Source organism: Agelaius tricolor, unplaced genomic scaffold (genome assembly GCF_023055355.1).
Source record: "Agelaius tricolor isolate 1412-34295 unplaced genomic scaffold, bAgeTri1.0.p SCAF_24, whole genome shotgun sequence".
Taxonomy (NCBI): Eukaryota; Metazoa; Chordata; class Aves; order Passeriformes; family Icteridae; genus Agelaius; species Agelaius tricolor.
In genome coordinates this window covers 12854148-12869510 of record NW_027269284.1, presented here as the reverse complement: position 1 = coordinate 12869510, position 15363 = coordinate 12854148, and the positions used below count along the sequence as shown (strand labels likewise).

Genomic DNA, 15363 nt, shown 5'->3' with positions numbered 1-15363 from the left:
TCTTCTTTTTCCTGTCAATGAATTGCTTTTCTCTGTATCTATTTACAGATTGCAGCAGAACCTCTAATACAGCAAGAGAAAGAACAGCTGACAATGTTGAATTCTGTAACTGGCCAGCTTGGAAATACCTCTGGGTTAAATGCAAGGTGTATTAATTTTGTGTGGGGGAGAGAGAGAGAGTGAACACTACATTAATACATTGCTTCTGGAGCTGAAGCAGACTGTTCAGTGTCTCTACATGACACACCACCATGCAGTGCAGGCATTGTGTTAATGTGCCTGAGTGTAAAGGTCACCTTTAGAATTAGAGCCACATTAGGCTCAGTCTATTAACTTAAATGGTTCATCAAGGAGCAGATCAACATGCTGCACTCAGGAGACAAATAGTATCCCACAGTGAAGAACTGGGTTTTTAATATTTGGTTTTGGTATTTAATTAAGATATTATGAATTAAAATTTCCCTGAGAATTATCAAGAGGCTTCCTTAAGGGATAATTCATCTGGCATTACCAGAGTTATAATGCTGTCAAAGCTGTAACTGATCTTTCTGACAGTTTCTGGTAAAACGTGTCTTGAATTTCACAGCTACTAAAAATTATTTTATTAATCTACAAACTTACAAAATATCAGTCCTTTATCATCATTTGTAAAAAGAGAAATGTATATATTTGTGTTTTTATCATGAGAATCAAAACAACACACATGGCTGAATTGTAACATCTGTTGCTTCATCTGTCCTCAAAACAGAAGAAGCCAGAAAATGAATCTGTACTGGAAACAAGCTTTTAGACATACCTCATCACTGGTTTTCTCACTGGAATATCATAGGCTCTGATGATGTTCACTAACAGTTTTATGTCTCCATCTGATAAATTCTGTGCTGTGACCTTCTTCCTTTCTTTTCTTCTGGGCCTTAATGGTCGTTTTGGCTCTGCCAGTTTAAAGAGGCCAAGTCCCAAAATGCTAATAATCATAAACCAGGTATTTAGTCAGCTTTGCATAGAATCCAACATTCCAGTGTTACCATGACACACATGAAAATTATGCACTAACACAAAAAGGAAATATTTGCTCCTGCTAGTGCCAAACAAAACTCTCTGAATTGTCAAAATGTTGCAATTGTTAGTGCTGCACTAATCCGGTTCTGTCTTATATTTCAGGAATTACAACTTTAATGTGCAAAAAAGTTTCATTGTTTGGGGTTTCATCCCAAAACTATGCTAGGTGCAAAAAAGACAATTACACAACTTCAAGACAGATCTAAACTACAGTGCTATAAACAAGGGATCTAGCAGATGATGATAAGCACTGTACAGAAGAGACAAAGCATCTGTCTACACAGCTATGTACACTGAATAACAGGCTACAGGGAGGAAGCAGAATCAATACACCACAACATACCCTGGACCCTCAGAACTTATAACCCAAGGCAAAGCAGAAGCAAAGGAAAAAAAAAACAGGAAAACAATAAATTGAAAATGTGTGTTTCATTTATGCAGATGTATGTAATGTTTACATCATTGCTATCTACTGCAGACATTCAAAAACACATTTAAAAACTGATGGCTAATGGCATTTCTTCCTTAAATATATCCCCCACAGTAATTACTGCTAAAATAACACAAAATCACAAGATACTGAAATATCTCACTAAGTGAATATTAAACAAGCCACGGTGTATTTTAAATTCAGTAACCATAAATCTTTGCAAATAGAATACAATATGAATAGGATGCATGATGGGAAAACATAAACGAAGCATTTGATTCTCAACAAAAACCTAATTGTAGTCTTGTTCAGATGTTTCTCTACTGTGATGTGAAAGCATCACCTAATACCATACTTGAAGTCTTTTGTAAGAGAGCAAGTCTCTGTGTCTCCAGCAGATGGGACTGTTTAGATTTATACAGCTGGTTGAAAAACACTTAGACTGTATAAGGGTGCTGTGTTTAGAGTGAACAGAAGCAACTTCTACATGAAAGAAAAAGTAAGTTTTGCAACTTGTTTACTTACACAGATTTTAAGTGAACAACACTAAGAGCCATCTATGCTGGGATGGCTGATATATGTTAAAATTGATAGGTATGTGATTTGAAACAAAAATCTAAAGAAAGTGCTCAAGTAATAAAAGAAACAATTATCTTAGAAGAGAAAAGCAGTAATTTCCAAACTCAGTATATTTTTTGAACATAAACAGCATATGACAACATTCAGCATTAGAAATGTATGTGAAGTAAAACAAAGAAAACTACAGTTAAAAATCTACTGCACATTATTTACAGGGCATAGGCACTGACTCTAAGGAAGTATCACCTACAGAACCAGTCAGTAATAGAGTTACTAACTCTGATACTTGCCTGAAAATTGGAAATATTCAATCTGGCACCAGCTGGACTATGCTCAGCTCATCAGAAATGCATCATATCCTGTTATATCTTATTTACACGCTGTCACTTTATTTCTGTCAAAACCAAACTTTTTCTTAAAAAAGTTTTTACTACACTTTGTTTAACAATACACTGTACTGGCAGAGGTGTACACAGAGCTGTTTATCAATTAACTGTACTGGCAGAGGTATACACAGTGATTGCAAGTTAATCTATTATACTAAACACAAAGTCACATCAGTTAGCCACATCAACAGACTTTGTAAAATAAAAATAAAAAGAGCAGGTGGTTTTACCTTAATTTTTTTATTTGGAACAAATAAAGATAGCTCTCTTACCCCAGGCCTGGAATCTCCTCTTCATTGACAAGGTCAGAGAGAATGAAATGGTGCTTTGCTATGAGGAATCGCTTGATTACTGATTCTCGAACCTGTGAACAGGGAGGGAGAAGGGACAGAAGTGCATTTCTAATCCAAACCCACTGCCAATATTTGCATTCTAATTGTTAACATCCATAATTAAAACATCCACATACATATTCTTCATTTTTTCCAAATTTTATGAGGGTCAGAGTTGAAAGAAAAATTTCTTTCCTCCAGCTATTTCTTTAGAACGTAGGAGCAGCTCATTTTACCAATAAAATGCTTCTCTAGAAACAGACTGGCTAGATTGATAGAAGAATACATGAAAACATACAATCAAAAATAATGTCTTTATCTGCTTACAGCTCACCATCAGAAACAATTACAAAAACAAATGACACCAACAGACATCTATTTTCCACATCTAAATGAAGTTGCAAAAAAGGCTGTAGAGAAATCTTTATGGCACCACTTATGTGGATCAAAAGAAATACTTTGGGCTATAGAACTGGTGAAGCCTGTATTAAAATCCTGTGATTTCAAATAAATGTTTAAATTTCTTAGTTCCTTACGTATCTTTGCTGAGGTCATAGAGTGAAGCACAGAGATAAAAGTCTTCCCTCATCTCCTAACAACTATGTGGAAGCAGTCTGAAAGGATATTGCCTTTGTCCTTTTTTCTTAGCACTAATGCTAGTCGTGGCTTTATACTCTGTGCTAGTACAACATCAGAAGTGATACACATATAAAGATCACATTTCAGAGTGAACTGAATTTCAGTTCTGATACAAGAAATCAATTTTTCTAGCCCATCTGACAATTTACAGAAGTGTAAAGTATCCAAGTACTGTTTTAAAAAAGGCTACTTGTATTTAATCTGAGACAAACAAAGGTACAATAATGAATGCTGTTCTGTACTACTCCATTACTATTCAGTGTGCTGCAAAACCCATATGTTCAATGCCATGCAAAACATATGGGGCTGACACAGACATGACAGCTTTGTCAAAAATAATTTTTATACTCACATTGAATCTGGACTTTGGCACTTGCCTGGAAGATTCAAACACTTTTTTCTCTATGCTTCTTTCATGAAGCATTCTTCCTAACCAATAATTTATTTTGTCCTACTTTCATTCAACCTTATCATCATATTTCATGTTTTGCTGGCAGGCTAGGATTTGATGCACTTTTTGATATTTACACAACTGGTAAGAAACTGGTAGCCATGTTTCACACTTGCTTTTTTGCCAGTCTAAAATTGTAAACTTTTCTTGTGTTTACCTTCTTTTTCCCTAAGGATTAAAGAAAATGTCATCTTAATATAATGAAAACTAGAAAAATTAATTAAATCAATATAAGGGGAATATGTTACTGTAATACCACAATGAAGGTAAATGTGACAGAAGATACGCCCTCTGCCTTAGGCTGCAGAACAAGACACTGTGGATTACATTAAATGATTATTAGAAGTGATTAGGGCCACTTTCATGGAGCTAATTAAGTTCTTAGCATCACAGCCTACAACAAGGAAAACAGGAAGGAGGAAATCACTGAGTTCCTGTGACTCAACAGTACAAAACTCTGGGGAACTAGAGCAAAGAAGAATTTACAGAACTGACAGAAATATCCAGAATGGCCTGCCATTTTGTAAATTGCATCATTCTCAATAGCATTAAATAACACAGACCTCCATTGGTTCAATTACACCAGTTTCAGGCCTAACGTGGAATTTTAAAGATGTCTGTAGGTCACATTTAGAGATGAACCAGGTTTTAGTATCCAAGGAAATAAAGCAACATACAGCCTACAGGAATATGGTGAAGCACATATTTAGCATCTTACCTTCTGCAGATAGTTGGCAACAACTGCTCTGTGTGCATCTAGGTAGTTTTTGCTGTCAATCACATCCCTCTCTTGCACTCTCTTCTCATAGTCCTAAAGATATTTATTACAGTTTGTGCTTCAATATATATTCAGTACTCTATCACATATAAGAAAAAATGCTAAGTATTTCATTAATAATAATGTACAGACCACAGTAAACTCCAGCAGATGTGAGAAGTTTGTAAAGTTATTTTTAATGCTAGTGTAGACAATATATGCTAAACATTCATGAATAGAGACAAGACTACCATTCAGTTACAAGATTCATGTGGTTTAAATTACAATGAATAACTTGACAATTTCCCCTCTTCTTTGAAAGCTGAACTTTGACCTGCTGTTATAGACTGAAATTCCATTTGAACTGGAAGTGGCTTCACTTATTGCAGCTTTAACAGGAAGAGTCCTTCACAAGCAGAAATGATGCAGTCTTCTTGGAAAATGGTCAAAAATCTGAACTGTGTTTTAATACTAGTAAATACCTTTCCAAATAATTAGTAATTACTTTTCAGAGGGTGTAAAACTCACTTGGTGAGTAAAACTGCACTTGGTTCTTAGGGAGAAGTATGTTGATGGGATATCTCTCAGGGCTGTGAGAGATAGATGGACTACAGTGAAAGCTCTACTGAGAGATGCAACTTCTATTCACAAGTTTAGGAAAGTGTCTCATAAATTAAGAAAAGGCTAGAGCTAACACTCAGCCTTCAAGCAAAAGCCAGAGCTTACAAGTCAAGAGGCTCTGCCAGGATCTGAGAATCACACTGGCTTCAGAACCACAGCTAAAAGTACTCAGTAAAATTAAGCTTCAGGTCTGAGCTCTAACAGGAAGGACAAACAGCTCAACATCTGATTAGTGTCCTCTAAAAAGCAAAGGGAAGGGCCCCTGGGATTGATTATATTCAGTTTCTTCACAAGTGACCTGGATGAGGAAACTCAATGCACTGATAGCAATTTAGCTAAGGATACTTGATTATAGGAAGAGTGGGTAATATGAGTGACTGAACCATAGTTCAGAGGGCTCTTCATGACTTAAAACTTTGACAACTGAAGCCTCAATTATAAAAAGGGAAAATTCTGTATTGAGGGTCAAGAAATTTCATGCACTGGCACAGACTGGAAATCAACCAGAAGAATAACAGCCATATTGAAATAAATGTGGGTTTAATGCCAACCAGTGACATGTTCTTTTGGCAAAAGGCAAACCACAGGATAGATAAGGACAAAGAGAAACTGCCACCCTCTCCAGCCTGACACTGCAGGGGGCATGCCTGAAATACTGCAGCCAGTTTGCAGCTGCCAATTCAAGAGGCATGTGGAGACAATGGATGGGATCCACTGAAGGGCTACTAACACAGCAAGAGGCCCACAGGACATGACCTACAAGAAGAGGTCAGAATCTTAGAAAAATGTAGATTTGAAGAGACTTCTGGTGGCCATTCTGATCCAAACTCTCAGAATCAGAACAACTCCAATCAGAATGCTCAGGGCCTTGGAAAGTTGAATTTTCAGTATCTCCAGAGATGGCAGTTTTACAAATTTGATGGACAATGTGTTCAAGAACTTGAACATGTTCTTTGTGAAAAATGTTTTCATTATGATTAACTGCAATGTCTCTAGGAGTAACTTGTGTCTATCATCATCTCACCTCCAGGATGAGTCTCTCTCTGTTTTCTCTGCACCACTGGGTACCTGAAGGATGCAGTAAGAAACCCTCTCAAGCCTTGCCTGCTTAGGAAAAAACAACCTCAGTCCTTTCTGCCTCTCCTTGGAGGTCATGGCTTCAGCACTGCACATACTCTGGTAGCTCTCTACTGGACTTACTCCAGTATTTCAGAGTCTTTCTTGCACTGGGCAAGGTGTTCAAATTCATCAGCCTGGTGAGGAAGAGATTAATGAGCAATGCAGTATCTGCTCACAACTCTTTGAGGGGCAAAAGGACAGGGTGCCAAAATCATCTCTCTAGCTCCAGACAGTACAACAAGGGAAAGCAGCCATTAAACACAACCTGGAAGGCTCAGGTTGGACGTGACTTTTTTCTTTCTTTGTTTTTGAACAATCTCTGGAAGGACAGTGAAGCACTGGAACAGGTTATCCAAAAAGGCAGTGGAGTCTCCCATTTAGAGGTTTTCAAGACTTGGCTAGACAAATAAACAGCTGACCTCATCTAGTGCTGGCAACAGTACCACCACTTCAGTGGAAAGCAGGACCAGATGATCTCCAGAGAATATTTTACAAATAGTATTTCCATGATTCTACGAACTTCCAGACCTTTTTGCCAAACAGCTAGTAAATCAACTGGGAACAAATCACTTGAAACTTAGTTTTGAAGTTCACAGCATATAAAATAAACTTGGAATGGGCAATCATGGGTTTATCCAATTTATCTTAATGGAAAAAACCAACAACACTCAATCAAAATAATTCTTAAACTATGGTTTTCAAATTTTGAATGATTACATAAAATGAATGAAAATAGCCCATAAAATGAACTGGACCAAAAAGGTGCAGCAAACATGTGGTACATCTTTAAATAAAAATATAGAACTAGTCTAAACTTACAAAAAACAGTAATATTTATTGCAAAGAGATATGTCTGAATTAATAAATATCTTTTAAAAATATTATCATCCAATAGAAAGGAAAAAAAGAATTTTTCAAGTAAATCTATGTTAGAAGTAGGGATAAAACAGCATTTGCCAGAATCTGAGATGACTCTGACCCTCCTAAGCCAATGAACATACTAAAATGTTCCTTAGCTACATGAATTGCTAAGAACAAAAAAAAAAAATGCATGACTTGACACTAATAACAGAGTTGAGATAAAAATAATTGAAGTATAACCCAAATAAAAAAAATTGCACACATTGCATTTCAATAAGGTAATTAACAGACAGGCAAGGGCAAGGTAAGCTAATTGGAGCAATGTACTAAAACAGAAATATCTGTAACACAGGTTCTAATAAAACAAAAAAAGGTTTTAATTCTTGTCATTCTTAGAGTCATTGCTTCTAACAGTCCCGTCCCCCCCCCCAAAAAAGGGCTCAAAAGCTAATAGGCCTAAACCTGAATTATCTCTGAATTACCTTTTTATATCTAAAATCACTTTTAAAAAAAGTATCTCAACTTTAACAAAAACTAATAACTTATAACATTTTTGCTTACAGCAGTTTTTCTATTTTATTTAACTCTGAACAAAGTATGGCTGTGGAAATATTGCCTTGGAAGGAAGCTAGTTTAATTAGATGAAAATACCACTAGAAAAGACTGAAGGAATAAAATTCTTTTTTTTTTCATGCCAGCATAGCTTTACATTCTTTAAAGAACCACTTGACTTAACTGCAAGTCAGACATTATAAGCATTTAAACTAGAAAAGAAGTATTTCAGAAAACATTCTACCTGGAAGATTTTCTCACTGATTTCTCGTTCATGTAAAGGGACCTGCTTGTAGTTTCTGAACTCTGCCACCTCCTCATTTCTGAGCTGCAACAGTCGGAATCTCTTTGATCTATTAAACTCCTCATCAGAAACAAAATTAAATTCTTGCTGCAACTGTTCCAATCTGAAGAAATCAGGAACGTGTGCCTCTCCGCTTGTAGTAGTCTAAATTAGTAACAAAAATATGAACTTTTTCATACAAAGTGACAAAAATCTATAAAATAGCTTTTATAAGTTTTACATGCATATTGCAAAGATGTTCATTTTAAGCAAAAGCAATAAAGATGGATCACACAGACCAAACACCAAGTATTTTATAGCAGTGTTTTGCTGAGCAAAGCATATGAGATTATAAGTAACAGAATATAATAAAATTCTATTTCCTTGTATCATAAACAAAAGATCAGAGAGTATGAAAACTACAACATGTCAGAGTAACCTAGGAAACTACAGTAAAGGAGATCCATTTACAGAACTTCAGCTTTGTAAACAGCTATGTAAATAAACAGCCATGTAAATTAAACAGCTATGTAAACAGCTCCTCAATTTGTTGTTTAGAAAAGCTGAAGCCTCTACAACACCCGAGATCCCTGTGCAATCCTCATTAATGAGCAGCTTCTTATCTAGTACCAGACAAGTACATTGGAAATTCCCTTGTACTTTAAGGAAACAACAAACTCAAAAGCCATATTTTGTATTTGATTTATTAACTGATCTGTATGCACATTCCCTTCCACCGTTTTTTGCCACTACTGAATGGATTAATAAATCATATTCATTAATATGTAAACAAGCCACTACTAAATGCATTAATCATATTTTTAGTAGATATTTTCTTCTTAACATTCACACAAGTATGTCCATCACAAATTCAAATGCTGCTACCTCCCTGGCAAGCATGAAGATTGCCTGGGGAGGTTCTGGTGACCAGGAGTCCCACAACTCCAGCAGCCCTTCAGCTCTGAAAATACCACTTACCATGATCAGCTGCATCAGAGCTGCATTGTTTGGGTCATTTGGATCAAGTTTTGCTTCAGCTGCCCACTTAGCTAGTTTCTTCATATCAGTTAGGCCTGATGTCCCAATGGATGCAATAGCATCAATAGTTTTTAAAGCACTAAAAAGACAGAATTGACACAACTTACACCTAAAGCATATTTGATTTAGCAATATTAAAAAAGCATTTAAAACAATCTTAGAAAAACCCAAAAAGCTCTCCACAACCAGAATAGTGAATTCCAGTTCACAGTTCATAGTTGTAACTATGGAACTGAGGGAATGATCAATCACAAAGCAAAGTAAATGGGAAATATGAAGGAGAAGATGGAAGACAACTTTTATACAGCTAATAAGGTGCTTTTTGATATATTCCTGATATACCTATGCTACTCCATGTTGCTACAAGTAAGAAGATAAATTGCTTCTCACTGTGAAAGGTAACATGGAAGTTTTGACAACTTCTCAGACATAGAGTCCTTGCTTGTGTTGTATCTTAGCTCCTGTCTCTGACCTCTCCTCCTGGATGGTGCTTTCAGCCCTGCATTGTAGCCCTCATCTCTGCCCCCTCCTTGCTGTTTCTGCATAGACCCTGGGGCCTGAATCATCCCCAAGTCTTTATCCTTTGGGTGCTCCTGCTCACGTTCTTGTATTCAAGGAAGGATGGTGGGTGGTCTGGAGGCCCTTTGTACACTGCCCTGCCTGCCATCTGCATCTTCTCACAGGAGCCACCTCTGAAGGCCCACTGCTACTCAAACCTTGACACATAAGGCCAATACACCAGGACATGTGTGTTATTTATTAGCCAAATACCACTGGAGTGGATGCTGCCCCTTCTCATATTAGGGGTGCTAGTTTCAGTTTTTGATCTCTACTTAGTTGAGTATTTTCAAGAAAACTTTAAAACTTACAGGTCTGTCTTGTGCTTGGTTAGAATCAGCCAAATATCCAGCAATTACTGGAGCAGCAGATAAAGCAGGAACATCAAGTTTATCTTTAGGCATCAGTCTTGAACAAATGCCAACTGAATCACAATTGTGCTAAAAGGCTCATGGGCAGCAAAAGCTAACATTAGTCATGAAAATCCTGTCACTGACCTTCCCAACAGACAATGGAAAGTCCCAGAGAGCTGTTCATTTCCACAAGGTGTTTCAAAGAAGAGTGTTTCACAGAAAACTTCCTTCTGAAATTCTTCAGTTTTCCATTTATTACAGTGATTAGTCTCCTGAGTTAAATTTAGCTGTTGGGAATCCATCTGTACATTTTAACCTCATCTATTCTGCCTTCACTGAAGGCAGCAGAGTACTGATATGTTGATCAGCAAGGTACTTGAATGGCTGCAGCTTGCTTAACAATAGTTACAGAATGATTACAGAAGCCAATGTCTAGCCTCTAATTAAATAAAAACCTGACAAATGAATCAGCTGGAAAAAGTATTCATACTTGCTCAGTATTAACAACTATGGGAAAACTTTTTAAGGGTTTATAGTGAAGGTGCCTAAGGAGGTTACAAAAGCAGCCTTTATGTATCATCTCTTCGACTTCATGGAATTAAATAAAAGCAACAGAATGGACAAATAATCTACAATAACCAACTTGCAGCCTGAGGGCAAATTAGACATAGCCTGTCCAAATGCACTTCAGACAAGAAAGAACTGGAGTTTCTGCTCTTAGCAAAATAATTACAGGAAGATTCCTTGACAATATATTCACTCTCTATTAGAAAATGATAAAATTGAATTAATTAGCTTGAATTTTCTAGAAATAATATGCTAAAAAGTATAATTTCTAAGTGAAATACATTTACCAAATACATGTACCCTAAGATATCTGCAGAGGGTCACAGCACAAAGTAAAATATCTAAATATGAGGAAAAATATTATGAGAAGTCTTGATTATGAAATATTTTTTTTTAAATACTAGTACAATCAGTTTCCCATGATTCACTGAAAATTTTGCCTTATTACCTTGGAATGCCTGTGTTTTGCTGAGATACTGGAGGAATTAAGGGGATTCCTTTTTCTCCAACTGCCCAAGAGACACTACTGGATACTTTCCCAGAGGTCATGAAAGTCATTTTGTTGCTACCATCAGCTTCAAATGAAAAGGACACACCTATCAAAGGGGAAAAATCCAAAGTAGTGTATTTATGCATTTAAACACAATATCTTAACATTTTTAAAAAGACTTCCAGAAAATGAGTAGTCAAATAACCTGTGCCTTTATCTAAAAAGGTTAATGTGAAACCATGAATCTGCTGTGTGCTGTGGGGAAGAACTCTGTTCTACAATAATGAGTGAAAGATTCCATTACAGCCACAGAAAAGGCCTTTCATTTGAGCTGGAAGGAAAGGCTATGCCAAAGGCTCATTTTTTTCCTCCACAGATGCACACCTTTTAATATTTCTGGTGCTTTTCAGATTCAGCATACTGATATTAACAAAACAGAAATTCAGAGTCAAAAGAATTATGTATGACTGAAAAGTTAGTCCTAAAGCTTTTGACATACAATTGTACATATGGTCATCACAGTCAGTGACATCTACTGTAATGATTTTTTTACCCTATTTTTTTCCTCCTCATTTTTTAATCTATTCTGCTCCAGCTTTATCTGTATTTATATATGGCAAATTTATGCAAGTCAGTCATGTCACAATGCTGTTCAAATTCATTATACACACTTGCAAGTTCCATATGCTGCTATGTATTCTTTGTTTCCCCTTTTCCTATCTCTCCTTTGTTTTATCTTCAGCCTAAAGCCCCAGGGAAAAGGTGTGTGCAGGTTGCCAACAAAGTAAATAGGGGGACAAAAAATTACTCTGCATATACACTTCTACAGACAGTTTTTCAGTGGTTTAAAACATAAAAATCACTGGAGGTATAATGATTAGTATCTGCTTGCTCTGCAGTGTCAGAGGCCTGATTACTCAAATGCTCAAAAAAACCCAAACATCTTCTATAGCTTGTAAAGCTCCACTAATACAATACAAAAAATAATAAACACACATTTTTATTATGCATAGCTTAAAATTAATAAGAGATAAAAATTCCACAGCAAACTTCAGTAATAAGAATCATGACAATTATGGAAGACTCAGTTACAGAAGCTGTGAAGGCTGTTAGCAGGGATTATTCTGAAACCCACTCCAGCCTCTTACTGCTACATGGTTCCAGCAAAAAAAGAAACACTGAGCTAAGGAAAACAAGAGTCCTCACCACTCCCAACTCCTTCATGATCCAGCATCACACGCTGATCGCTGCTGAACTCTATTTCCTCCAGAGGAGCACTGCCTGTCAGAACTGCAGTCTCAGGAACAGGTAAGAACACTTCAGCTAACAAGGTGGTACTGCTGATACCTGTAGTTTCATAAATCTAGGAAAAATATATGATAGGGGACAGAAGAAAAAATTTACATGTGCATTCTTGAGAAGCTGAAAACATATCTCAACTTAGAGAAAAGGTTTCACCTTAGAGAAAAGGTTTTACTATGGCTTAAGCATGAAATAAATAATTTAAGGCAACTGTATTAATTCACTTTCTAAAATATCCAATTAGCAGACATTTCAGCAGCTATCAGCAGCTTAACTTGATGTGAATTCTTCCTACAAGCCCATCTTCTTCACTTTTCTAATGCACCTGAGACAAGTGTGACAAATCCAGACTTTTAAGAGCATCACTGTACAATAGGCAAGTGCTTGTGACATTCCCTTGGATCAGCTGAAGATTCTGGAGGGATTCTGCCTAATTCTCCCTTGACCTGAAAGGCAGGGTGTGGCACACAGTTCCCATTCTGGCAGCACTGCAGGTGGCTCCTCTCTTTCCCAGCCAGCTGCAGGCTCAGAGTGATGTCAGTGCTTTCTCCATTCAATTGTTTTGAATCCAGGAAAATGGTCTTCCTTCTCCTTTTCAATTTATGCATTAAATAAATAAGCAGACAAGGGGTTTTTACATCTTTCCCTGAACTACCTGTTTTACCTAACCAGAGGAGTCTTCTAAAGGGAGAAGTAGGATCCTGATCCTGTTTCATATTAACTCTGAAAAGTACTCATGTGAAACATTTCTTAATTCATACTTGGAATTGGGGGTGGTAGTACTTTGATTTAACTGCACCACTGATCAAGTCAAGTGCAATTATAGACATTACTAAAAATTATTTTTTTTCTTATTCCCCTGCAGTAAACATTATGAGGGTTTTACTATGTGGAAAATAACATTTTAAGATGACCATGTTAGCAATTTGATCTGCAACACAAATAAGTTTTTCCAAAATCAAGAGGCCAATCCACTAACATATTTAATCACAAGTCCCAATTATTTAATTTCTCCCATCCAAACTATAGCTTTTTTCTATATATTTCTAGAAAGCATAAGCATCAAAAACATAGCAGTAAAGTTAAAAGGTAAAGACTGGAGAAGCAAGGAAGGAGGGTAAGATTGATGATTTACAAAAGGTCTTTCATAGGTTTTTCAGTCTTTATGACACTACCACAGAGCAAAACACAAGCACTGCAGGACTAATTACATTTTATATCATCCTTTAAAAGTTAGTGCAATAAATCAACATCTACCTGTAGTTTCAAACTCTCTGGCCAATTGATTATTTGTAAATTGAAAATCTGTCCAAAGTGAACTCTAAAATCGGAACTTATTGGTCGGGTAACAGTCCTTGACACTTCCTTGGAGTTGAAAAGGACTTTAATAAATGCTGAGCGTTTCTTCACATCCTCTCGTCGCAAAACTTCTGCTCTGTAAATATGTCAAACAAGCTATCATATCATTTTTAATAACATTTTATTATTCATTTTTAATGAAAATCTGCTTTCTCATGGGGGGACAGAACCCACCTAAAAATAGGTGTTATTCCTCCAAAAATGTCACTATAGAGGGATGACTTTAGAATTCTTCCTTAACAGGTGTTTTATCTTCTTGTGAATATAAAATGATTTTAAAATGATTAAGTCAAATTTTGTATCCACAAAAGCTAACTCAATATAAAAGAAGTTATCTAGGAAAAAAAATTCTCTTCCACCCTCTTCCTCCAAAGCACAAAAATGATATTGAGTTAAAATTTTGAAGTTTTCAGTCATTGGGAGTACAACAGCCAAGCAGCATTCCCTGATGAGGCTATTTGTGAACCAAGTACAAAACAAAGCAGTGTTTAAATTACTGAAATATAGCAGATGTATGTTAAATTGTGTGTGAAAATATGGAAAGTAATAGAAAACAAGCGCATTTATTTCTTTTATCCACAGTGCAATCTCTGGTTTAGTACACAATTTCTTTCTTTTTGCTTTGTTGAGTACAGCACAGACCCTGTGCAAAGGACTAGCTAGTGAGAGTGGTACTGCCAGCAGTGAGACCAGCTTCTTTGTATCTGCACTCTCAGATGCTCAAGGAATAGCAGAGGGTTCAAAGGGATTCTGCAGACATGCATTTTTTAAGTGCACTATGTACAAGGTTATATGTGACTTGAAAATGAATTAAGTTATATCACCTTTAAAAGCAGAGGTTTCATCACTAGGCTAAACAGAATGGTGAGTTCATGCATATGAAGTTGTATAAACAAGCAATTAATAAATTATAGAAATTAACAAATAAGGTAATTTGCTGGCCCACATTTATCTTACCGTTAATAAATTACAGAAATTCACAAATAAGGTAATTTGCTGGCCCACATTCATCTTACCGAGGACACTGCTCAGTTGGAGTTATGCTTCCTGAGAGGGTCAGCTCAGGAACTAGAATAGGCTCTCCAGGTTTCCTTCTGCAGCTGTCAGCTTTTTCTCTAACCTGCTGCTCTATTTCCAGGCTATTGGCCATTTTAGGTGGGATGGGTTTTATACGTTCCTCACCAAAGTCATGATCTTCTGATTCTTCATCTACAAGAGTATCTTTTTTCTTTTTCTTCTTGGACTTCTGCATATAAAAACAATAACATTCTTTCTGAATGTGTTTCAATCTCTGCAATTTTTTCTCTTGTTCTCTTGATTCACATGTGCTAAACACAGATGGTGTATGTACAGTAAAATGACAGTATAATTTTAGCATTACACACAAACACATAAAAGATTTCTCTCATTGTAAAGGACTGCATCAGTTTCAGAATTCAGCAATACATTCCATTCATATGCTTCAAAATAATAATGTGCTCCAAGCAAAACATTTACTTAATCTTCTCTACCAACTTTCAAAATCAGCATGTTGCTTGAACATTCTGGCTAGATGCTGTTTTCTCATTTGCCTGAGCTACCACATACATTCTGTTAGGATTGAAGGGAGCTTACTCAGCCAGTAGAC

The 15363-nt window shown here is 36.4% G+C and overlaps 1 protein-coding gene across 3 annotated transcripts in view; it reads right to left on the bottom strand.

Annotated features, from left to right (window-relative positions):
* CC2D2A (coiled-coil and C2 domain containing 2A) overlaps positions 1-15363 on the bottom strand; it is a 52274-nt gene that overhangs the window by 15340 nt on the left and 21571 nt on the right. For all 3 annotated transcript variants that reach the window (XM_071447306.1, XM_071447307.1, XM_071447308.1), the window contains 9 exons: positions 14753-14982; positions 13635-13812; positions 12282-12438; positions 11034-11181; positions 9048-9186; positions 8031-8234; positions 4595-4687; positions 2727-2818; positions 797-964 (listed from right to left, as the gene is read on the bottom strand). In XM_071447306.1, coding sequence (XP_071303407.1) covers positions 797-964; positions 2727-2818; positions 4595-4687; positions 8031-8234; positions 9048-9186; positions 11034-11181; positions 12282-12438; positions 13635-13812; positions 14753-14982 — 1409 coding nt within the window. The remainder of the gene's footprint in view (positions 1-796; positions 965-2726; positions 2819-4594; positions 4688-8030; positions 8235-9047; positions 9187-11033; positions 11182-12281; positions 12439-13634; positions 13813-14752; positions 14983-15363) is intronic.